Source organism: Saccostrea echinata, unplaced genomic scaffold (genome assembly GCF_033153115.1).
Source record: "Saccostrea echinata isolate AGI-Se365-2 ecotype Australia unplaced genomic scaffold, CSIRO_AGI_Sech_v1 ptg000016l, whole genome shotgun sequence".
Lineage (NCBI taxonomy): Eukaryota > Metazoa > Mollusca > Bivalvia > Ostreida > Ostreidae > Saccostrea > Saccostrea echinata.
The window spans coordinates 7,170,505-7,197,528 of NW_026889765.1; the positions used below are offsets into that span (position 1 = coordinate 7,170,505).

At 32.3% G+C, this 27,024-nt stretch overlaps 2 protein-coding genes across 7 annotated transcripts in view; both read left to right on the forward strand.

Moving 5' to 3' along the window:
* The window catches only part of LOC133188382 (uncharacterized), a 186,641-nt gene that overhangs the window by 151,589 nt on the left and 8,028 nt on the right, over positions 1 to 27,024 (forward strand). The window contains exon 1 of one of the 2 annotated variants that reach the window (XM_061323777.1): positions 23,364 to 23,457. The exons of the other annotated variant lie outside the window; for it this stretch is intronic. The gene's annotated coding sequence lies outside the window, so the exon portion shown is untranslated. Of the gene's footprint in view, positions 1 to 23,363; positions 23,458 to 27,024 lie in introns of those variants that run through there. 2 annotated transcript variants of the gene reach the window in all.
* LOC133188872 (uncharacterized) lies at positions 2,122 to 12,166 on the forward strand. 5 transcript variants are annotated; one of them, XM_061324353.1, is made up of 7 exons: positions 2,122 to 2,194; positions 5,554 to 5,658; positions 6,141 to 6,237; positions 8,568 to 8,816; positions 9,113 to 9,211; positions 9,588 to 9,638; positions 11,429 to 12,166. In XM_061324353.1, exons 3-7 carry the CDS (start codon positions 6,165 to 6,167, stop codon positions 11,521 to 11,523), a joined length of 567 nt encoding a protein of 188 aa, XP_061180337.1. In that variant the 5' UTR covers positions 2,122 to 2,194; positions 5,554 to 5,658; positions 6,141 to 6,164; the 3' UTR covers positions 11,524 to 12,166. The 5 variants fall into 5 exon arrangements, with proteins under 5 accessions (XP_061180337.1, XP_061180336.1, XP_061180338.1 ...); XM_061324352.1 differs by lacking the exon at positions 2,122 to 2,194 and adding an exon at positions 2,472 to 2,542; XM_061324354.1 differs by lacking the exon at positions 2,122 to 2,194 and having other exon boundaries at positions 5,491 to 5,658; positions 9,113 to 9,207; positions 11,429 to 11,505.

Here is a 27,024-nt window from a genome sequence, read left to right on the forward strand (position 1 = left end):
TTTTAGTTAGTTGTACATAAGTGTCTATATTTATCAAAGTATCCAAATATGACATGGATGGAAAAAAAACTTGATAACAGTTTTAACTAATATTCACTGTGACGTACCCATTGTGTCGTTTTTATTGTGTGATGAAAACGCAGAAGGTGAAATATGAAGATAACGACGAGTAATCAAGCTCAAAAGTCCATTAGAAAATACACTGGAGAAGAGCAAACACGGACTGTTAAAAACACCAGAGTTCTGATCAGGTGCCATAGAGGGGTAAGCATCCACTGCCGACCGGTCACACCCGCTGCTGCTCCTTCTTATGGTCGGGTAAACTGAAAAATTCGTTAACAATTTAAGTGTGAAAATAATGTCCTAACGATTGAAATGAAAAAATGTCAGTCAACATTCGACTTAACGATAGATTGTATATGCTAACAAGATCATTGTATCGACCGTAGAATTTGCGAAATGTTGATTAAAGGAGATTTTGAAATCCTTGTATAACCAACGTATTTGTCAATAGCTTGCCTCGTTTTAGAAATTGTTCGTAAATAGAAGACGCTCTCGCATATCGAAGCATTTGGAAGGCATAAACTCCATATACAGGCGAAAATGGTGTACTGCTACATAGTTAAGGGATATTGACGATAGAAAAATTGAAGTCATGTTTATGATAGTTTTTAATAGTTTGCTTTTAGTGTCTTCCTCTAGTAAAATATCCAAAAAAGTATAATAGATCTAAACACCTGTAATGGTATAATATCAAATTTTATATTGTTTTATAAAAGGCAAGAGAATTAAACGTTAGAACCAAATCTTGTCATCAAATACCTCTTTTAAACTTTGTATCACTCTGGGAGGGGGTCATTATTCAACGGGGATCAATTTTTAATATGTTGAAATTTTTTAAGAAAAAAAATCCCCATCCCTACCGACCCAAATTTTTCATCCTGGGTCGGGAGAGGGCAAGCAAACAATATTTTAAAAGTTGGGCTCAGGTTATTTTCTGACTAAATCTCATAAAACATCTCGGTTATCAATTGTCTAACATTGCTATATTTGGATATAAAAGTAAAATTGAACGGGAATACATATGGAATAATTTTAATAGATAAATACAAAAATATTGAAAATTATTCAGTGTTCAACCTCTAACTTTTTACAATTTTTTTGCTTTTTACTTTTCACATGTTCAACTTCTCAAGAGCCACTGGGCAAATTTACCCCACTCCTCGGGTGAAAGGGATTCAGTATTGTTCAAATGAAGAGTCACGCTGTCTTTCAGGCAAGTATAATTTTTAAAAATGCAGGATCATACAAAATATTCTTTTCAAAAAAAAAAACACTCGACCAAAAATAATGTAAATTAAGTAAAGTTTCTGACATAATATAGATTCAAGTTTGTCTACATCCGCTGGTGTAAAAGAGAGTCCAAAATAGACGATAGAGGATTTGAACATGGGAAATATAGGATAATTAAAACTTCAAAATTCGTCGTTTCGGGATCAGCATGGCCATGATTATTAGTCAGATTAATATGCAATCATCTTCACTCTCTCAGTTAATTTTGTTCAAACTCAAGGCCCCTCGGGTAAAGGGTGTGCCATAATGAGGCAAAAGTTTACATTGGAATGTATAGAAAAATATTCTAGAATTTCTCTTGATTAAAACTAGGTTCATGATTGTTGACATTTATATGCAAGTTTTCTTAGGGGGTGTAGAATGAAATTTGTTCAAATCATACTCCTCCCCCCTCCAAAGTAAAGTGAGGTAGGGTGGAGCCCTAATAGTGTATCCAAGTTTTATATGGAAATGTATAGGAAAAAATTGAAATGTTCTTCTCAAGAATAAGAGGGTCAAGATTAGGGATATTCATTTGTGAGCATATTTAGGTAGTGGAGATTCGAGTCATTGCCCCCTTACCCGGGGTTACATGGCAAAAAGAACTGTAACATATTCTGATTGTACAGCAGGGCCAAGGTTACTCTGGTGAGCGTTGTTGCCTATCGGCCTCTTGTTGAAACCATATTTTACAGTTAACAATTGCAAAACTGCAAACCAAAACTGGTAATGCTAAGAGCGCAGAAAAATCCAATTATATCAGCCTTTTGAATTCACCTATTTTTTTAATTCCAGTAAGGATATTTCGAGTTCATCACTACAAGAACTAATGGCGATATGACTGACATGCTCCCCAACGCAGGTAAATATTTATCATGCCCTATCAATTTAATTTTTGTTATTTTTTTTAAGTGTAAATGCTAATCAAATTGGAACAACAGTTCCACTATCATTGAGTGTTTTCCTTGTTGACATTATTTTACTCAGTATCGATTATGTTACGCTTTCCCTTCTCATGAAATGTACTCGGTATCGATTATTTAGTGTGTATTTTCCTTGTCGATATAATGTTTCTCTGTCAGCATAGTCCCATCCTTTGATGACAATCATCATTTTTATACAATATATGTATAATGCTATAGATAAATAATCAAGTGGAATTCAAGCACTGCAGGATTTCCGAGTTTGGTTTTTCCTAATAAGAATAAGGGTATGTATGATCATTATTTTAGGACTTTCAGAATAGTAAAAAGTAAATTATAGCATGTCAAGGAGACTGCGGATGGCATTGGTTTTCTTTAGGATGGTTGAACAAAGGTCAGGCGCGGATCTAGGATTTTTCCCCAAGGGCGGTGGGGGGAGGTCAATTCGGGTAAAAAAAATCCCACCAAAAAATTCCTTGAGGTGATGATGGTGGAGTCCAAGCTTTCTAAAGGGGGGGGGGGTTCCAAAGTTTAATAACTCTGCAAATTCCAGGGGGGGGGGGGAGTACCGTACCCCTCCCCGACCCCGACCCCCTCTAGATCTGCGCATGACGGTTGTTCTTAATTATATGCAATATTTACAAATTCATGCATGAATAATTACATGATCTCGGTGTAAAATGGGTATACAAAGGATTAAGAGAAATAACTCCAACAAAATTATTGGTTAGGCATCAGACAGGGAAGGTTAAAATAACAAAACTAAAGTAAAATCGACCTTGAAAACGTAAGGTACGTATTCTACGAGTGTTTGAGGCGCACATTCCATGTTCGTGTTTTGTTTACCAGAGTTTTAATATGCGTCAAATGTCGTCAGTATATAGTCATAAATGAGTCTAAATGTCTTATGTTTCTTTTTTCATTGTATATTTCAATAAACAAAACAAACACTTTTTTTTAAAAAAAAATATTATGAGCTCAATTTTAGCCCAATTTTCATGATTTTTTAGCATATTCTTTTTAAATTTTCTTTTACCAGGATGCCTTAGTAACAGTAAACTGATCATGTGTATCTAAAAAAAAAAGTAATGAAATCAAAAAGGTAAATTTTCTCGAACCAAAATACTATGATTTCTTAACAAATTTGTGCCTTAAAATTTTTACTTTGTATTTGTTTTGTGTTTCCACCAAAATGCCTACAGAAAAACATATTTTAAAATAATGTGGATTACCTACGCAGAACAATAGACAGTTATTCTTCAAATATTTCATATCTTGTAAAATTAATATACAGTTATATTAATGTCGTGATTAAGTTTCCACAACCTTTATACTCTTCGATAATTGTATCTGGTTGTTAAACTGTGATGATTAGGTATCAGAAGCATTGAATTTGATGAAAATGATATACAACGTATATCTGCATCTAAGATAAGTTGAACGGTGTCTCTGTCAAACTTTTAAAACTCTCCTCAAATGTGATGTTCTTGCATATATATTCAACTTTTCTATATTTTCATGTACATTTGGTGACTGAAAAAAAAACAAGTGTTGTACCTTTTTCGAAAAAAAAAATTCAGGGGATGAATATTTAACAACTGTATCCCTTTTACCCTTTGTCAGCAAAATTTTGGAGAGTTATGTTGTTGTTTTTTTTTATTCATTTTATGAGTTTTTTCATCTTCTCTCATGTTAATACAACTATTAACTGGAGACGTCTCTATCAGATAAAATTGTCAATAGAATAGGCATTCTAGTGTACAAAGCATAACATTGATAAACGCCAGATTACCTAAATGTTTTCAAATATGTATCAGAAAATAGCCACAGGCAAACAAGAAATTCCAATTCAAATGTACTGTCTGTTACTCCCGGAAAAAAGACTGAGTATTTTAAAAGATCTTTCAGTGTTTCAGGTAGTAATATTGGATTAACTTGAGTGAAAATATTAGAAATTCAACGAGTATAGTATGTTTTAAGAGAAATTATCTTAGAGACTATATCGCCGTACTTTCTCAATTTTATTTGGTACTTGTTTATTTTATATTCACAATTACTTATTTAGCTTATATGTACATTACCCTATTTCCTCTAAACTATGAATATTCTAATACTAAGTGTATGTTACATGCAGGACCATATCGAAAACTAGCTTTGTTGCGAAATATGTCATTCTGGATAAAATAAAGGCTTTATTACTATTGATGTTATCTTTTTTCAGACTCACTGCTGCTGTATATTTGTATCTCGGATGACTCATAATATACAGACATGTTAATAATGTATATCGAACGTCTGCTACCTAGAAAAAATTGCAGTCATGACAAACATTGTGTAAGAATAGTTCGAGTACATATATTTTCGTCTAGAAAATTACTTACTCTATGCTCATTGCCGAGCTAGATGAAAAAGAAATGACTATAACTTTTTAGGGTGGAGGAGGTTCAGATAAGTTCACAAAATGAACGAAAATACTGAAACTACGTTTATTGGAAACTCCTTCAAATGTTAGTGATAATACCTGGCCTCAAAGCATACTACTACGTGTAATTTCACTAATATTTCAAAGATTTGACAAACAAAGAAACAGGAATCCGTATCTAAGCTAGATTCTCAAGTAAAATCAATTTCAAAATCCCCTTGTCATAATTCTTTTCTTAAAACGACCTAATTAAACTATTTTTTTAAGTGTTAGACAAGCAACAAGCTGATATTAAGAGAGGTGTGACTGGTCGACAGGGGATGTTTACTCCTCCGTGCTACCTATGAATTTTACAGGGTCCTCGTTCAATGCCCTGTTAAAGAATAGCATTGTTTGTTGGTTTTTGTGATAAATCACTTTTCATCATTTTCTTCTTTTTTCATTGAACAATTGGTTTAAAAATCGCTGTGTTGCTAATTCCCTTCATATTTTTCTTTTTTATTATGTTCATGAATATCTTAAGAGATGGTTTTATGCAAGTTTAGAATATTTAGATGTTTTTGTGTTCCTAGCTTATAATTACTTTATCTTCTTTTAATTGTATAATATATATCTTTAAATTGCATTTGAACTCAATATTTAAAAAGTTTAAAAATAACGGTGACACAATTCATTCTATAATATATTTTTTTTTTTATTTCTCGGAATCTTTTTTTTCATTATTCTTATAATTAGTTTTACATATCCATAACAAAGAAAGATCAATAATTTTAAGAACAGTACTAGACTTTCATCAGTTATATTTCGTAAGGCTCAATTGATATGCAATGCAAATATCCGTATCATGTCAACCATTGCGCAATGCAATTTTTTAAGGTCATAGACTAGATAAAAGACGGTCAAAGGCTCTACAGAAGTGTGATCATCTACCTTCACAAATATAGGAAATCAACTGAGCAAGGCGACCTAAAATAGTTTTTTGTAAGTATCAATTTTTTTTCCAGTTTATTGTGTTGATGCCTATTTATTTAATATACTTACGAAACATTATCTAAGCTGCTCCTTGCATCGTACATATGCATATTTTATCTCGGTTATACGCCCTAGATACGAGTTTCCTTCGGAATTAAAAATTACCTGTTTAATTTTTATGTCCCCATTTTCCTGCGACTGTCAAATATAATTTGAATCTACCAGCTCTTATAAATACTTTATTTATCTCTACCGCAAATCATGTTTTGATTTTATTCTTTTTAAATACTTCTAAAGATTGTGTCACACATATATAAACATGAAATGTGAAGTTACATGAAACTTACACCTATCATTAAAAATACAAATTGAGATCAACTGACATAAAGCAACCATAATTAATTTCAATGGATTGTTTTGTTTTTGTTTTTTTTTTTCTTTCCTGATCTCACTAATCTTATTAAATGGTTTATGATCTTGTATATTTTCAGTATTTTGAGAGGAGAGCTTTAAACATGGTAAGGTTAGGAGACTTCCCGTGGAATTTTCTTGCTATCCTCCTCTTTGTGTTACTGGGTCAACACACCTGTAAGTGTACTCTTTATAAATCTCAAACATAAAAGCTCTAACCTTTCTACTGCCTTTCTCTGCAAATGCTAATATGATTGAAATATTTGTTAGCTAAGCAACTGGTACTACATGAATCAAGCAGTGTATCATATATTTATTTATTGAACTTTACAGGCATGAATTTTAACCCTTATCATTCATTGCATATTCTGTACATACATACAATAATACTTACATACACATACATATATATATATATATATATATATATATATATATATATATATATATATATATATATATATATATATATATATATATATATATATATATATATATATATATATAAAGCAATAAAATTTCAAAATTCAACGACCATTGTAAATGTGCTTTAAAAATAATAAAAAATTAATGTGTTTTGAAACGATCCCCTGATAAAGTAATGTTTAAATAGCTGCATCTCACTTTTATTCTTATATAATATTGTGATAGTTTTATAATTTTCATTGCATATTCATTGATAAATGCATATCCGGGTGATATCTATGATTATATACTTGTTGTAATTGTTATGTCAATAGCTAAGTAACACAGAATTTAAGAAATCTCATAATTATCAGGATTATATTTGCATGAATATAAAATATTCCTTAATTTGAAAGATTAAGTAGAAATCTGATTAAAAAAAAATAGCAAGATGTAAGTCATTAGACATAAGCCAGAATAGATTTTCAAAAGAAAATTTAAGCACTCATTATTTTAATAGTTTCAATGACTGTGTCTATCAATACTAAAGTAAGGATACACATTACCACAAAGGATGCTAACTTTTTTTTTAATTTTATATATATATATATATATATATATATATATATATATATATATATATATATATATATATATATATATATATATATATATATATATATATATATATATATATATATATATATATTTCTATTTATTTACGAGGGGTTATCAAAAAGTTCGTGGACTGATTCGATAAAATTAATACTATGTAGTCTGTGCTTACAAAATTTATAGGGAACATAAATCAACAAAAGTTTAAGAAATGTTGAAAATTTTAGCTCGATATATTGATAATTTGCCAAATTATTCTAAAATAAAAAAGACATTATATGATCACCCGGCGCTGTCGCCGTTTTGTTTCATGACGTCCGACAACGTCATTGTTTCTCAATGACCGCTCTATCTACTTCATACACTTATCTTGATGAAATTACCTGGAGTAATAAGTAAGACTTAATCCCGTCTTGTTTATATGACTTTACAATGTCATGAACAACTACTTTCAATGCATATAATATTGTAAATGGATCTATACATAGATCTATACATATTCATTTTCTACCACACATGATCAACGTCACTTTTCGACGTGACTGACTTTTGACACAATAACTACAAATCGACATTAACTGTGCATCTTTCATCTCTCTGAATCTTTTTGGGTATTTAAAACGAGTACTTTGGATGCATTTTATTTTTCTGTAGCCTGTTTAAACATTCCCTAGGTCTATACCAGTTTTTCCAGGTGCGAAACAATATAGAATGTAGGAAAAAGAAACCCCTCCCCCTTTTTGACGTCATTTTCAAGCCCTTGATTGTTTAGACACTCCGTATAAAACTTACGATAAAATTTCATAGAACTTACAGAATGGGGTAAAAATTGCAAATTTTACGGAACAATTGCGTCGTACCAAATATCTGAATTAACGGGATTTTTTGAGGACAAATGCTCATATCAAAAGAGTTTTTATTAGTAACACTCAAGTAGAAAAAACGTCATATTTGAGGTTGCGCCGCCTGGACATACCATTCCTTACAAAAACATTAACAATTTATTAAAAAATAAAACTTATGATTTATGGTTTATCCTATAGATAGAAAAGATGATGCTAATTAAATGTGTAAAAATTCATTGATGTACCTAAAGCGGTTTTAATTTTATGGCGCTAGTCCACGAACTTTTTGATAACCCCTCGTATTTTTTGTTTGACAATTTGATTTTTGTCTATGTGCTGATATACACAACCTTATAATGACAGGACTTCAAAATATCTAGGTTGAGTTCAGAACAAAATTTTGAATTCATGCTGATTAATGTAGATAATTTTAATCATTTTTTTTTTTTCATTTTTTTTCAAATGATATTATAGAAGTTTATTGATTTCTTTTTCAGGCTTACTTAAATTATAGAGTTCTCTCTTTCTTCTTCTTCTTCTTCTTCTTCGTACTTCTTGTTTCTTATCAGTTCATGAACTCATTCTAATATAGACATTAATCAATATCGACGAAAGCAGATATCCTCTGTTTCCTTTTTCCAGATGTTCTATGTAAGTTTGCTTATTCTTTTACACTGGATTTTCATGGCCCGTACGCACCACGTGACACCTATAATACATCATGTTATGCTGAGGCATCTGGTGAGGACAGTGTATCAGATGTGGACGTCTATTTGAGTTTTGGTAGCATAACTTACTGCAACAACAGCCAAGTGGTACCGGTGGGTAGAAATCAGAGTTGTTCCGAAGCTACAGTACAGAACAGGACTACTTATTATTTTTCACTACCAGGTAAACTGTGGGACTGGCTTGTTTTCCTATCACAAAATCTGAATTTTATTGCCCTCTGTTTTTGAAAAAGAAAATGTCCATTGTACAATATATAAAAAATAACTAGGTAAATTATTCAAAAATTCCTGTTTCTTTTTTGTAATCTTTTCCTAAAACACATTGTGTTATAGCATCTTGGAACATACATACAATATGCACATCTTAAGAGTGTTTTTTCCGTAAAAGAAAAAGAGGAGAAAAGTAAAATAAAATAGAACAGATGTACTTGTCAGCTTGCATTTTCTATATTTTACTAGACCTCAGAATTAGTGACAGTGGCACATACTCGTGTAAAATTCACAACAAGACAACGGGTGCACTCAAAATCAGCATCCACCAGAATATAAGTGTTGTTGGTAAGCAGAAAAAAAAATCATAATTTATTTTTTTTTTACTTTTTTTATCTTATTTTATTTTACTTATTTATTTATTTTTGAAACATTCATCATCACTGAAAAAATTTGATTTAATATAAATAATGTTCCAAAGAGAAATTAAATTTACAATAAAATGTACACAATAACAGTACACTGTATGAGGCAGTATTTGTAAGCCTCTTAACTCGACAATTAAATAAATGAAAAATAAGCATTCAACTAAGTGAGAGGTATCTGTTATCAGATTATGATAGAGTGAGAAAGAGGAAATAGATTTAGAGAAAAAAGTTATTATAGATAACAACAGTATTTAATATGTGAATTAAATTTTAACAAAATGAATTGTTTTCTGCAGACCCGTCTAGTATTACAACTCAAACTCAAGTTCATGTACCAACAACGCAAGGTAATATATATTTTTTTCTTTTTATTTCATTTTTAACCTATAAATGTCCTCTTCCTGTCTTTACTTTTGTTACGAAGTACATGTACTAGTATATTAAAAACAAATATACGTCAATATATATTTACAAGGAACTCCATACCACATTAGAGTTGTTTCCTGCAAGTAAAGAGTACAAGGCCATCTTTAAAAAATGTTTGGTTATCCTTTCCCAACCGACTGGATTAAAATGACCCGACTCAAAACTTTTTTTAACCTCCAGGAAGCAGCATTCCGAAAAATAGAGTTTGAAAATTCAGCATTGATTTTGATATTTTCATTGAAAAAATTTTCTCACTTACCTACCGACTCAATTTTTTCATCCTTAGTCGGGAAAGGGCAAGCAAACACCATTTTAAAGTTGGCCCAAAGAAGTTTTTTTTCGGGATGGGGGTTGGGGGTGTGTTCAGTTTTTGCACGTTTTAACACATTCACGATACACAGTTGTTTATGTTTTTAAGTGTCTATTATCTAAACTTTTATTTGTATAATAAAAACACGTTACGTAAATTAATATATACTTGTAAAAATCGCTAATGATATAAATCCAGTGTTAATCAAAAAAATCAATGTTGCCTTATATCATTTGTTGATTAGCAATCATTAATTATATATTTGTACTATTGATCACCCACCATTTCAACTAATAATTATAGGTACAAATAATACTGTCCTAAATATACCGATATTAGTTATCAATGTTAATTTTGGTTTTCATTTATAAGCTTAAATAAGTCAATTTATGAGGACATTAATGATGGATAAAATTAAATGCACTTACAACAGTATATAATCAGTGGATTTAATACTTCTATTGGATTTTATTTGCTATATTGCACCAAAACATCCCCATATTTAGTATTATTTAGAATGATTTCATTCATTTCACCTTTATTCTTATTTTTGGTTGTGGACATTTGTGGAGGTGATACAAACAGCAATTATGCAATCGATTAAACTTTCGTATATTTTTTGGATATTATATGACATAAGTTTTCTATCTACGTGTGTACATGTAGGTACATTATACACATGTTTAATTATTCTATCGCAAATTAAAATTTGATGTAAATTGAAATTAGAGTGAGACAGACAAATTAATAGTCTCTGTTTACATCCAAATAGTCGCTGTCGTTATCCAAACAGTCACTGTCGTCATGCAAATAATTATAAAGTCGCTGTCATTACCCAAATAGTGTCTCTTTTGACATCCAAATAGTCTCTGTCGTCATCCAAATATCTAGTTGCTGTCATTATCCAAATATATAGTCGCTGTCGTCAACAAAATAGTGTCTCTGTAGCATTCAAATAGTCTAATCCGTAATCCAGATAGTCGCTGTCGTCATCAAAATAGTCACTTTGTCTTAAAAATAATAGCTGACTTCACCAAAGCTTACTTTTTCCTAAATGCCTCATAAGCATCAGGTATTAGGTTTTTTAGGTTAGTTTTAATTAATTTTATTAAGGGGAAGGGGACAAAAATTAATGTACACTAAATTTTGTCTAGTCCGCACACCCTTGGTTTCAAAAAATGTGGCCAGAATAGACAATATTTTGGATTAGACAACATTTTAAGTAATTGAATTTACTGAAAGGGTCTTAAAGTTAATATTGTAATAGACAAGAATTTGGAATACACAACATCCGGATTGGACAAGTTTTACTGTATATGTGTACGTCGAACTTTTATTTTTCTAACAACATAATATATTATAATTCCTAAAATAATACAATAATATATATATTTTTTATAGCTGATGGCACTGGAGGCTCCACGTCAATTCATACCCCAACCTTCTCCGTATTTCTACTTGTGTTAGCAGCTTTAGCATTTTATACTGATAAATGAATGTTCCTTTCTACATCATCGCAAGAGAAATCCAACATGTAAAAACAGATCATGCGCTTACCCATAAGATGATTCTGAAATTATTTGAGACTGTTCGTTGAATTTAATTATATTGTTTTATGCAAACAAAATTTCGAAAAGTGATTGAAATGAAATAGGTGAAGATAACGAAGGATACAAATCTGTGAAGTTAAATGTCATGATACACTCGACTGTTTCAAGTCAATGGAGTAGCAAAGATGGCGCCAAAAATACAGAGATGCGGGAAAAAACTTTTTTTTATAGAGCAATAGAATTGGAAATAGTAAAATACATCTTATTCTTGAAACTTTAAGCTGAAAATATTATTGATGTTCCTTAAAAATGTTCTCATATAGTTACCTACATATTTTTTTACGAATAAGTTGTCTTATTCAAGCTTGTAGGTGAGAGTATATCCATGTAAATTTATATACTTCACGCTGTATATACATATAATACACTGTATGTATGGCATATTGAAACAATGATGAACAAATTATTGCAAGTAATAGTAAAAAATCAATATTGACTTTCTAAAACACGACAATTTATATACATGAGATATAGAAGTTGTACATTTCTTTAAAATTGTATAAAACACTCGTAAGTTCATGGTTAAAGGCGTCTTATTTTAAATTTTATCTTCTACCAAACCACTCTCAAGATTATTTCAAGACTTATCCTCAAGATTTTTTTAAAATTCAGCTGAGTCAGTAATATACAATATATAATTAGTACAAATCTCTGTTACCTTTGGACTTTCAGTAAGGCGTAGCATTCTCGACGCTACATAAATGGCGATCTAGATTCGCTCTGGTTGCTAGCTAATTTATACTCATAACATATCACAAACAACTAGAATGATGTCAGTTTGAATTATTTTGTATCCTTTTATACAAGTTAAGAAAGGAAAACGCGAAATTGTAGAGCATTAATCACTTCTTTCAGCGTGCTGTCTAGTTTGCAAAAATAAGCATGAGTTGGATTTTGTATATCAATGACATTTATTTATTTTTGTGGGTGTGTATGGGGGGGGGGGGGATAAATAGATAATCTCGTGGGAACACTTACGCTGGAAACGTATTAAGATCCTGCATAGCAGGTGTACATTTAGATGGTTCTTTCCATGCATGCAATACGTAGATTTCATAGAGGTTAGGCCCGTAGCCCGAAAATCAACTAGATCTTTACCTGACCTGAGTATTTCACTCGTCAGCTTTTAAGAAAAGTTCCAGTCAGATTAACCTATTACTTCAAAACTATTTATTACAATTCAATTTTAATTACATATTTGATTTAAACAATGCAAATTACACAACATTCAATTTAAAAACTGCTCACAAAATCATAAAGAAACAAGATTTATTGGGGACTATTTCTTGTGACACATTCTTCAATTCTACAAATTAATCTCTGAGTAAAAATATGATGGGTCAAACCTCCAAGATATTCTTGGAGGTTTGACCCATCGTATTTTTACTCAGAGAATTCTTTTCCTTTATTATATGCTGGGAATATTAAATATAGGTTTCAATTAATATTTAAGAACAAATTTTGCACATTCATTTGTAAACTTTGCCAAGAAAAGAAGATATATTGAAAAGGTTAAAATAAAATTTACACTGTTTCTTGCTTGAAAATCACATAATTATTTTAAATAATATCACAAAAATAACATCACTGACCTCAACTTTTTCTTTCATTATTTTAAATTACACGATACTTCCAACCAATCAGCACTAAACTAGGTCATAAAAAGTTTGATTCAAGAAATTTTTTTTTACTTTTAAGATTTTTAATACCCCAAATATGATATTTGTAGTGCAAAAAGTTTACACAATAATTTATGCGCATTAATTTGCTTGCTTTGTTCAAAGATAAATATTATTCAAACTATTTTACGTAAAATAAGATTATATTTAATGCCATGATTACATCTGGTAAAATATGGTGAAGGTTTAAATGACTAACATGAGAGTTACAATCTAAGTGCAAAAAGGTCAAGCAAATTGTACCATTGCTCAGTAAAATGCACACTGACCTCCAATTTTCTTTGCAATTTTGAGTCATGTTATATGATTATTTATCTAAAATATGCTTCTCAAAAAGTCCATAATAAAACTAAGGTTACGATTGACATACCTTAAAGTCAAGATCTAGTAAATATTTTAAGACTGTCCTTCCGGTGCTAGATCCATTATGACGTCAATGTCACGTCATAATCAATTTAAATCTTTTTCCCGTACTTTACGTCTCTTATATCAAAATGAATTTTAATTATTATACCTATACTTGATTCCAAAACTCCATATAAATCCTTACAAACATACAAAGCGGGTTCCAGTAAATGTTCTACCAAGCCTCTTTCTTTACTCCTCATTAAAATTTTTACAGTGAAGGAGAAACATCAGGGGTACCGTGCAACAGTATATTCGACAGTGGTGTGAATCAGATGTGGATACTTAATAACGCCAAGAAACTTTTAGATAATTTGGAATCACAAAATATTAACAAAATCAACAAGCATTCTGAGAGTATTTCATTAGCAATACTAGTCCCCTACCGGCAAGTGTTATCTGGTTCCCGTTAAAAATTGAAAATTCCATAATTCCGTCAAAATCAATGAAGCGGAACGAAATGCAAACTTCTATAACTCATCAAGGTAAAGTCAGATACCAAAAATCAGCTCAATATCTGCAAGCGTTTAGAAAAAAAAAGTGCGGAAAACCAAGTGGGTCAGACTGACAGACAGAGGGACAGCTAGACAGAAGGACGGACAGACAGACAACTAGACAGACAGACGGATGGACAGACTCAGAGGAAACCTATAGTCCCCTCCGGTTTCACCGGTAGGGGACTAATAACATCAAAACGTACGACTTTTCAAAACTTTATACAACCATTCCCCACGATAAATAACAATAGTTACTTTCGACTCAATATATCCCAGTGAGTTTGAAAGAAAAGATACCACCGATTCTGACACATCTGTTTCATATTTAGATATTTTACGCTAATGGTTACCTAACCACAAAGTTTTATGATAAACGTGATGACTTCAACTTTTCAATCATCAACTTCTCTTATTTATGTAGCAATGTACCCTTGTACCTGCATATGGGGTATATGTCTCTTAGTTGATTCGATACGCAAGAGCATACTCTACGAATGAACTATTTCTAAAACGAGGCAAGCTATTGACAAACAAGTTGACGAAACAAGGATATCAACAGTCTCTTTTGAAGTCATCTTTTCGCAAGTTTTTCGGTCGATACAATGACCTTATCAGCACATAAAACCTATCATTGAGTCAGATGCTGACTTACGTTTTTCATACAAATTGTTAGGTCATTATTTATACACAGAACTGTTTACGGATTTTCCAGTTTTTGTTTCCCGATCATGTCAAGGAGCACACGGCGGGTGTGACCGGTCGGCAGGGGATGCTCACTCCTCCATGGCACCTGACCCCACCTCTAAATTTTGAGGTCCGTGTTTGCTCTGCTCCAAATTTGTATCGTTTGATTGGACTTTCGAGATTGAATACTGTTCGTTATCTTCATATTTCACCCACAAGTAGTCTGAAGTTGATATTAAAAAGATGCTTGAGTTTCTGATTGGCAATACCTATGTAGTTTTTGGAGGTCAAGTCTTTCAACAATCTGTTGGTATTCCAATGGTAACCAATTGCGCCCCCTTATCAGCAAACTTATTTTTGCATTCATCTGATGCAGAGTTTATTCAAAAACTTCTACATGAGAAGAAGAAAACACTTATTGTGGCCTTCAATTCGACATTTGGATATATCGACGACGTATTATCAATAAACAACAATTACTTCCATTCATATGTCGACTCGATATGTCACAGTGAGCTTGAAATAAAAGATACCACAAAGTCTGACACATCTGTTTCATATTTGGACATTTTACTATAAAAAGACTTACATGGTAACCTATCAACAAAGATTTATGATAAACATGATTACTTCAATTTTTCAATCGTTAACTACCCTTACTTATGTTGCACTATACCCTTATCACCTGCAAGTGGGGTTTTCCCCCACTTGATTCGATACGCAAGAGCACGCCTTACGTATGAAAAATTTCTAAAACCAGGCAAGCTAATGACAAATAAGTCGATGAAACAAGAATATTAACAGTCTCGTTTAAAGTCATCATTTTGCAAGTTTTATGGTCGATATAATGACCTTGTCAGCAAATACAACATATCATTAAGTCAAATGCTGACTGAAGTTTTTCATACTAATCGTTGGGCTATTTACTGAAATGTCTACGGATTTTCCGGGTTTTTTTTTTTCGATCATGACAAGGAACACACGGCGGGTGTGATCGGTTGGTACCTGATCCCACCTCTGATGTTTTTGGAGATCCGTGTTTGCTCATCGTCTCAAGCCACGGTCCAGAGTCCGCAAATTAGCTCTCTCCTATCCGTGGCTGCATGATCACAAAAAGTGTTGTAATCTTGAATATTTACGCCTCTATATTGTGAAGTCATGTTCAGCCAATGACAATATTTGTTTCCATCGCGTTTGAAATCAACAAAATTTTGACATCAACAGTATACAAGAAATATTTCGTTTACTTCGATTGGGTATTGAAAGGTTGCGTCAAAGTTCATTAATTATTCGACTTTGCTTTACTCGCATTGGTCAATGTTTTAATGAGCTACAAAATATTCTCTTCTCATTCAACAACGGCCAGAATGGGAGAGGATCGTACATTTTGGATGTGGTTTGCGACGATGGTGTTTGCTCTGCTCCCGATTTGTATTGTTTTAATGGAGTTTGAGCTTGAATACTGTTCGTTATCTCCATATCTCATTATACAATTCTGTAGAAAATGAAGTATTTTCATAAAAATTCAATTTGAAATCCTGTGAAAATTGATCCCATCACCTATGTTTATTATTATTTCAAAGAAGAGGCTAAGAACATATAAATTACCGTTGTTTGACAGACTGTAGGCAATCTGGATACATTCCATTTGTCTGATATGAAAAAAAACCTCCCATGTTTATAACTGCTTTTCTCAATTTTTCATTGAAAACGAGAGTTTTAAACATAATTTTCGTCTTGTTTACCTACAAATTATACCCCGAAACAACTTATTTGACCAAGCTAAAGTTATAAAGCATCATACGATAAAGTAAATTATTTCTCAAGTCTGGGAAATCTGTAGGCACCTTTAATTTATTAGGTCTTAATCTAAATAAAGTGTTACACAGGCAAAACACCCGTCTTTTGACGTCAAATAAATAGTAGTTTAATAGGCTATAAATATCAATTATTATACTTCTGTTAAAATGTTTCCTATATAAAGTTTAGAAGGTAAAATAACTATCTTTTATAGTCTGAAAATTTCCACGCATAGCAAAGCTATACCCCGGGGTATAGTTTTTGCTATCCACCCCTCGGAAAATTTTCATGCAATTTTTGCCGCCAATTTTGATTTCCTATAATCAGTCTATAGACTGATGATGTCATCTGACTTCAGTAGCATTGTGACGTCATCAAGATTTCAGCTCATTCAGCAGTGTTATCTTATTCCAAATACTTGCTCAAAACTATTATAATTATTCTTTTCATGTTTTGTCTATGAAACTGTAGTATTAGGTAATACAAACCCTCAGAAATTATGATATACATCAGTATAATAAAACGCTTATCCACTGGCTGTGAGTGGGATAGCTCTTTCATCAAACCCTTGACAGGAACTATTCCCCTCGGGCAAGCTCTCGGGGAATAGTTCCTGTCAAGGGTTTGATAAAAGAGCTATCCCACTCACAGCCAGTGGATAAGTGTATAATATCGCTTTATCATTATAACAGGTATCAATATAAAATGATGACCGTCAAGCAAAAACCACCCTTAAGTCAAAAAATTGACATTTTGAGTTGTTTAGTGACCATGATATACAATTCTCTCCTCTTTCAAATGATATATAACATGACATTGTTTATAAACTAGAAATAAGTGACAATTTAAAATAAAAAAAATATATACTCTTTGTCATGACGCTGTGTTTTATCGGAAAACGTCATTTATTTTGTTCTCACATTTCCATGGTTGTGTTGTAAAAAATCACCCCTGACCACGTACAAATGACATTACATATGTGATTTTTATTTAATAACTTTGTTATTCTCTCTTTTTTTTGATCGATAATTTTAGCATTTTAGAAGAAAAATCAGGTTTCTATTACCCCCCCCCCCCCTTATACAAAAGAGACAAGAGATGTTTTGTTTCTTTTTTTTTTTAAATCATTTTTCAGTTTATTTTTCTTTTTTGGGGGAGGGGGGTTTATTGTGCCTTTATGCCCTTTTATGGTCTACGCTAGAGACTTTTATGCAACCACCCCCCCCCCCAAAAAAAAAAAACTTACACAGTTCAGATCAGATTGATGGTTTGTATGCTTTTTTGTTTCAGAAGTTTTATTCGCCATTTTATGATCGAAAATTGAACAATTTCATGATCAGAATATGTCGAGTCGACATATGAATGAAAGTAAATGTTGCTTATTGATAATACGTTGTCGATATATCTAAATGTGTATTTGCACAGAAAGTGTTTTCTGTTTATCATGTGTATATACGATTTTGAATAAATTCGGCTTCATATAATTACAAAAAATTAGGTCTGCTAATAAGGGGCATTCTGATAACAAACTACCCCACCATTTTCCAGAGAGAGAGAGAAATCAATATATTATTTCACATATAAATTAAATCAAGCCGTTCGTCGAAAATACTTTATGTCCTGGTGAGGTTTTTTATAAATGATGATTTTGTTCCGGAATTTATTCTTTTTTGGAGCAGTTTGAGGAGCAGATTTAATTGCATCTTTCTATTAATCTCGCACAAATGGCACAAAGAGCTTTATAAAGAAATCATCCTCTCTAGCCGCCACTACACATTTCGCCGGAAACAGATGAACAAAATTTGCTGAAGAGACACTGCATTAAAGATGTATATAATACATATCGCTGTAATTTAATCTTTGGCTTTTGGCACTGAACTTCGTTTTCCAGTAAACGGAAGGAAGTCCCTTCCTCCTTCTTATCTGCTGAAAATGTGCACTTCTCGCGCCTCGTGGTGGAATGCAAGCTCACAAATCAATCAACTTCTCTCCGTCTATATAGCTTACTTATTAAAGGAAGTCCAACATCCACCACCTCTTATCAAAGTACAGGACTTGCATGGAAGTAAAGTTTTTAATAGCAAGTCTTCATGATAAATCATGATAAATACATGTCTGTTTTAGGAAAAGAATTAATCATTTGAAAATAATTGACAAACTGAAAATGTGTTTTTCCTGCTTGATTGTAGACGACAATTTTGCTAAAATTAAGACAATTAATACCTGACCTACATGCGTATTTGTTTCAGCTATGCAGATATAAATGCATTACCAGAAGTGAATTCGTAATTTGCAGTGTGGCTGGGGTCCATATTTTTTTTATGAAAAAATAATTATCAGGATGAAGATTTCAGCACAGAATAAAGTTTCTAAAACGTAAAATTTAGAGACCAGTGATGAGGGAGGGGTACTGCTGCTTTCTCTTTTAAGCACACGTTTCGTGCACCCCTCCTACTGGCGTGACATACATTTTTATATTAAAAAGAAATGAGATCTGAAGCATTGTCACAAGTACACTTTTAAATAACACCTGATTTCGCCTTTAGAATCTAAGAAGTTTTCCCTGAAATACACCATCGGAAACAATGACCAAAATACCGGTATACGATCCTCGCACATTAATTCTGGACAGATTTTATGCAGATCGAGAGTGGCATGAGACGATTTGTGCAAAAATGCAGCATTAAAACAATTCCTTTTTTGAGAGAGAGAGAGAGAGAGAGAGAGAGAGAGAGCGTTATATGCACTAAGTACCATGCATGGCCAAAACACAGTAGGTCAACTTGGGATACATGTACGTGGTGCGGAATTGAAAGCGCTTAAGAATAGTCCAGTTCATAATGCACGTGTCGTAATCTGTTGAGAAGGGTGCAGCGGGTTGTACAAAGAGCCTTGAATAGTGTTATATATAATCCCTCTGCATGTCTACTTCCTGCTGGCTGAGCGAGACCATACTTTAATAAACTTCATTTTGCTGTGGTTGCACGGTAGAAGGAGGAAAATAACCCGACAGCACGCTAACTCCTAGAAGTTTCTAATACAGTTATACAATTGTGGTTTGATTGGTCAATTAAATGACACATTAAGGGGAAGAAGGACCTTGAGCTGAAAAAATACTTGTCATTCAATTTTTTTTATATTTTGTATATTTCTTATTAAGTATGTCCCACATATCTTAAAGCAGTTATATCATTAGGTTTCTTATCTTATTTTAGAGATATTGATTGACAAATATTATCATAACAAAAATTGCATAAAAATAGAATATTGAGGAATTTATAAATCTCGGGGGGTAAAGTAGCAAACGTATTAAGGTTTAGCCGATCGCGCAGGATAAAGATGCTGGGCATGAGTGCAGGATGATCTTTTCACCGCTGATAATTAGCTCCATGAAGGTTGCTATTTATTTATAGATTAAGAACTTGTTTATAAGATGCTGGTTTGGTTAAGAATAAGGGTGTAACCAATCAAAGAGGTTGATGCAAGGGATCAGAGGTCATGCATCTGTATAAATTACCTACAGGAAATAAGAAGTCAAGATTATGCAAAAAGTTCAACAAAAATTTTAAAGAGCAATTTAAGATAAAAAGAGGGTTTAAGGTCGGATAAGATTAACTTAAATTCAGAGCAAAATTAAAAGTCATTAGTGCAAATTTTGAAGAAATACTCAAATATGCAGGGCATGTACGGGGGTATAAATGTAGCGCAGTGAGACATATCCAGCCGGTCACATGGTCTGCTGGATTTTGTCTCTTTCTGGTTGCATTTATACAGGTAAGATATTTTTATAGACTTGCGCGATTTCTGTAAGATGGTTAAAATGTTCAGATGGCTTAATGTATTTACGGGTTAATATATTTTATAATCTGATAGAAATGTTTCGTATTTATTATAATGTTTATTATATTGTGTATTGTGTAACTTTAGTAATTGTAAATAATTAGAATGTATGTGTTAATTTAATAAAGGGTGGTCTGCTGGATTTTGTCTCTTTCTGGTTGCATTTATACAGGTTGGGTAACAGCTAGGACCACTTCCCATAACATATAGACAGGAAGGGAACATATCCTAGGAAGAGTAGATTCATGCAAACTGGAACCTCAGTTTGAGAAATAAAGGACCACTAATAACCCAGCTAACTTGGGTCAATCTGGTCAAGACCAGGGGATTGTAAGAATTGTTCCCCTGTGTCTAAAAACCTCTCACAGGCAAAAAGCGCACAACGATCCCGGAGCTGAAAATCAATTTATCCAATGACTAGAAAAATTTTAAGACCAAAAACAATATATTCGAGTTAAACGAAAATCCCCCACAACCCACATATCTTTTTTTTTATATGAAAATATTATGCCCTACAGTATCTAAGTGGAGTTTTAATTCTCCATGTTTCCGGGCTCATTACTCTGTCCATAATTGGATTTTTAAAGCATATATAAAAATATGTAAGTGAACATGTATCTTTTAAAATATTTTAGAGTATGAATTGGGTTTAAAATTCGAAAAGGCAAGTTTCATGTATCACACTGCATCTGGATAGGGAAAATTACGAACTTTTTAAGACAACTTAAACAACAAAAAACGTAATTTACAAAAAATCCTATCATTCAATATTTTTAAATTTACGTTGAAATGCAAGTCCTTCAAATTACTGATTAACTGTAAAAATTTCAAATGGTGAAGCTGACCTCAATATTGCACAGCACATCGTTAAAGACGACATAAGCAGGACAAAAACTTGTCATGTTTACATTTCTCGAGTACGGGAAAAACCAACTATGACGTCACACGTAAGCTAAATAAGCGAAATAAGATATACCTACATAAGATTTCCGTCATCAGCCATGCAAAAATAATTTCTGTTTTCCCCGTTTCTCAAAATACTTCATCATATACTGATTATGACCTGTTTTTACATAATAATACCGCCCTTGTATTCACCGAGTATGATCTTGCTGTACTAGCAGATCGTGTATGACGTCACCGACTTGTTGGACGCGCAGTTTAAAAAAAACAGAGGAGTGGATCAATCTTTTTTCATAATTTGTTAATGTTTGCAAGAATGTTAAACTTTTTATTTTTTTTAATATAAGATGGTAATTAAAAAAAAAATTGTCAAAAATTTATACAGGAACTGATGCTTTACACGTTTTGCACTTATATAAATGGAGACTATGACGTAGTTTAACAAAGTCATGTGACCATGTGTCCTTCATCCCCTTAAAATAGCTTACATACTAAATATTACATCAGTTTCAAGTTTTATTTGAATCAATTTAATTAATTTTTTTTCTATGACCTCATCAAAGTAAAAGTTGCTTATACCCACCCTAAACCATGTATTACTAGTATTATTTCCATAAATTTAGTATACAACACAATTTAGAGTCTAAATGATTTCATTTTCATGATAATTTCTCATCTTTTCCCAAGACATGTAGGTTGTGTTTGTCATTGATTAACTGATCGAAGGATTCATAATGTTGCAGTATTAATCCTTTCAGAGTATGAACAGATTAAATATTTTAAAATATCGATTTGTTTTAAACTCTTTTTTAGCAACTATTTTATAGAATGAATAGTTTATGCTTTACCCTCTAAATATCGATAAACATGCAAATAAAATACACACAGATACCGAAAAGAAAAATCTTTGGAGGAAGTGGTGAATACTGAACGCTTCCTGTTGCCAGGTACATGTAACAATAAATAATTATAATGCAGGTTACTTCCCTTCAATAGCGATACTTGTACATGATAAGATCCATGTAGATTATTTCTGGCACGTAGGAAGCAATTTCATTTTTTATAATTTCTTTTTTTTTTGGGGGGGGGGGGATTCTTGGCAAACAAAACAGTACAAAACGGGGATTCTTGACAAGCATGCGCAATAACAAAGCCAAACGAACTTTTTCATTTGTTATAGTATAAACTGGCCAAATTGTACCGAGGGTGCACAACTGTAAATTTATCGCTTTGTTTTCCAAATTAAATTATATACTGATAAATTATATTCCTGTGCCCCCCCCCCTCCCAGTTCCTTCAAGCTTTTTTTTTTATTTTTGGTACATAATGCTGCTTAGTATGCAAATAAACTTCCATGCCTTTGTATAAAATCCTACACCTTGGCTTTACACTTTGATTAGGTTTTCTATGCTTTTTATTATAAATATAGAAATATTAATTAATAGTGACAAAAAATCATGTTGAATAAGAGTAGATCTATGTTCTTTTTGTTACTGCCCAAGCCTCAAGATAATATGCGATTTCTCCCTATATTTGTATTTTAGAAGTAAAAAGAAAATGCTCCTTGAAAATGAAAACAAAGGCGAAGATCGTGCATTCGCTACTTCGAAAGATTTTCACCTTAAGTTTGCTAAAAATCGTTAAAAAATTATATTTTTTAATACTAAACAGTAGGCTTTAATAATTACACTTAAGACTACTTATTATGTTGTCTAGTCTAGGCATTTACTTTATAAAGAAATGTTTTAATTAATGATGCGTCTTCACGCTGCATTTATTTGCAAAATACGACAAACATTTATGACGTCAACTTTAGCGCTCGTTTTCTCCCATAACGTCACAATTGATATTTTAAATAAGGGTGGTTTTCGCTTGACGGTCATCAAATTGTTATAAGAGCGGAATTTATACGTTAACGGTGCTTCGTACTTTCAAGTATGGCGTTAGGATGTGGTTCAGCGTTTGACATGTTCGAGATATCTCTCGTACTGTGACATCATTAATGAACCAGGGTATGTATTAATTATATTGATAGGCATTTGCATGGGAGTGTAAAATATATGTATGATTCATTGAGACTAGTCTCCGGGTGCGGTAAGTTTTCTTTGAGTGGCGTACAAATTCATACGGAAAACAAGAAAATTCTACATATTGGTGGGTTGTTTTTTTTTCACTCTTTAGAAATGGTCAACCTGGTATGTTAAAGATAGATTTTTCCTGCATGCTCGGTAAATCATCAGTTTTGCAAACGGACATCTTGGTAATAATTATCATAGAACATGCAGAATTTTGGCCGACTAAGATAATGATAATTAGGTAAACCTGCAGATATATCAAGCGCCAAAAAGAAGACCTAGGCCTAATCGATATGATTTTCCTAACCAGTTGAAAGAAGCATAAGGACCTATATCTCTCACAGCCGATGATTTCTTTTCCTAGTCCCTGCGACAGAAAAAGACAGACTCGGATAAATCTATATTGTATTAGGGCGTATCCCCAATATCCGCCCTGTGTGTGTGTGTGGGGGGGGGGGGTCAGAATATGAATATGATGAAGTCATCTGAGTAAGTATTTTTCGGTACGATTAAGGAAGCTCTAAACACTGTACACAAAAGAGTTCTACTTGTAGGGTAGTTTTGTGCAATTAGAGTGATCTGCCCTTAGAAGTAAGATAAAAAAAATGATGCCATTTACAGTCGATTACACATAATAGATTAAAATATTCTAAACATTATATTAGACCAAGAATAAGTAATTAAATTCATTATTTCCATTAATTTTTCCAGTGTAAGTAAACAACAGTGATTTCTGTTTATGAAAAGTCCCTGTCCCTGAACATTTTTCTGCCGAAATAAGGCAGGTACCTAATGTTAAAAATGAACTAAATAGTCTCAATATGCATACCTTGATATGACGTATTTTTCTGCAAGTCCAAAAAGCACCTTTTGATAGTGTTTAGAGCTTCCTTAAGGATTAGAATTAATAATTAAATAGTCTCTGTGAAATATTAGTAAAGTCTGAGAATCAAGTCATATGAAGCATTGCAAGCTTATTTTAAGTGTATTTAGGCTATATTAATTGCAGCTCGTTTATTTAATTTTTTTTCTTATCTTGATTTCTTTCTTTTTTTTTTCAAAGAAATAACTAGGATTTATTATAGGATTGACTATATAAATTATTTTGTTCATTGAGAAATGAATCTAAAAAACGAATCGCACACTTTATGAAAGCCGAAGGCTTTCATAAAAAAGTGTGCGATTCGTTTTTTAGATTCATTTCTCAATGAACAAAATAATTTATATAGTCAATGTTTATAATTCAATTTCAGCGAAAAACATGTTTCTTTTCACGTACATACTCATTATTTAGCTAACTCAAAAAATTGTGCACGGAATTTACATGCCGACAGGTGCGTAGAAATATATCGATTGGAAAATTACACGATTCTTGGGAGCGGATCTAAAAGCCTGTAGTACACAGGGCGGGTATAATTTTCTTTTAAATGTCATAAAAATAAAGAATTCCCCGTTATGCTTTATTGTCTTTATAATGATTTACTAAGTTATCGATTACGTGAGTTATGAAAATCTGCACGTGCAATTTTTAAAAGCGATTACACATAAAGCATGCAGAAACTTGCTTTATTGTCAGTAAGCAAACGGTCAACGGTAACACGTCGAGTGGAGTGCAGTGGAATATTAGAAAGAGATATCTTCAGGTTTAAAAAATCTAGAAATAAACTTGCTTGTCGATACACCTAAAAATACACGTACAACTTGTGTCAATTAACATGGTTAATACCCTGTATAAGTTTGATGTGCAGACGAATTTACTTGAGAATGTGATAATAACACTCACATCAGGAAAACTTAGTCTAAGGTCCTTCTTATCATTTAATTTTCATAACCTACATAACATTTTTTTTTTCTAGTTTGGTTTTCAATTTGTACTAAATTCAATGTAAATTCTTTCTTTACAAATAAAAAACGTAAAACACGTGCTTCTTTACAGAGTTATATCCCTTGCCATCCCCGGCTTTACCCATTGACAACAATTACCTCGCTTTATAATTTATTTGAATATTTTTCTTTTTTCTTCTCATGCAACAAGAATTTTTATTGTATGATTTAAAAATAGAAATATATGATTAAAATATTTCCTTTAAAGCACACGGAGAGAAGCAAAAGATTTACAGAAGCTGAATTTAAATCATGAAAAGAACATTGTCGTACGTTTTAGAGACTATTAGTTTATAACACAGTCGGGTTTCTTCTATTATTGGAATGACAAACACAAACAACAGCTGTATCAAAATGAATAATGAAAAGTAGTTCGGTTACTAAAATTGACATTACATTCATCGGAAAATGAACAGAAAAAATTCTCCGTAGAAGTACATTAGTTCAAAGTGATGAAAGTAAGGAAAATTGAATTATTATGAATTGAAAATTTTAAAGGGGGGGGGGGGGGTGAGCCTGTACTTCCGAAGTCTCCATTCCACTTCCCACACCCGCCTTCCTCCAAATCGGACACTGAGCCATTTACTAAGATACAGTTAATATGCAATTGTACAAGTTCGTATATCATGTCAACCATTCTTAAGGTCACAGCCTGGATAAAAGTAAACGAGCACTGACCCAGTCTATATGATATAAATTTTAAAGGTTCTACTTAAATGTGACTATATTCCTGTACAATTACAGTATAACAAACAAGCACCCACCTGATTTATGTTTTATACTTTTATGCTTTTTGTGAAATCTGTAAATATTTAATATTTATCAAATGTCATCATTCATGTTATTGCTACTTTTTATCTTACTGAACATCTTTAACTCAGCTATATACCCTAGCTTTGAGCCTTTGAGTGTGTATTGGATAAACGTTACCTGAACCTGTTTATAAACTTTTTAATCCATCACTAAAGTAAAGCAGGCACTTTTCATCTTTGCTGTAAACCTTGTTATAATTAGTCCCCTACAGGTGAAACCGGAGGGGACTGTAGGTTTCCTCTGAGTCTGTCCGTCCGTCTTCTGTCTGTCTGTCCGTCTGTCTTCTGTCTAGCTGTCCCTCTGTCTGTCTGTCAGTCTGTCTCACTTGGTTTTCCGCACTTTTGCATTGTTTTTTTTTCCAAAACGCTTGCAGATATTGAGCTGATTTTTGGTATGTGAGTGTATCTTGATGAGTTACAGAACAAATTTGCATTTCGTTCCGCTTCATTGATTTTTGACGGAAATATGGCCTTTTCAATTTTTAAGGGTTTTCCGCAATTTTTTTTTCTAAACGCTTGCAGATATTGAGCTGATTTTTGGAATGTGACTTTACCTTGACTAGTTATAGATCAAGTTTGCATTTTGTTCCACTTCATTGATTTTTGACGCAATTATGACATTTTCAATTCTTAACGGGAACCAGATTACACTTGCCGGTAGGGGACTAGTATTGCTAATGCAATACTCTCGGAATGCTTGTTTTATTTTATTTCAATAAAAAAGAGAAAAAGAGAAAAAGAAAGAAACATATTTATTCTGAAATTTGTCACATATACGAATAATTTGACAGTAAGCATTGTTACAACG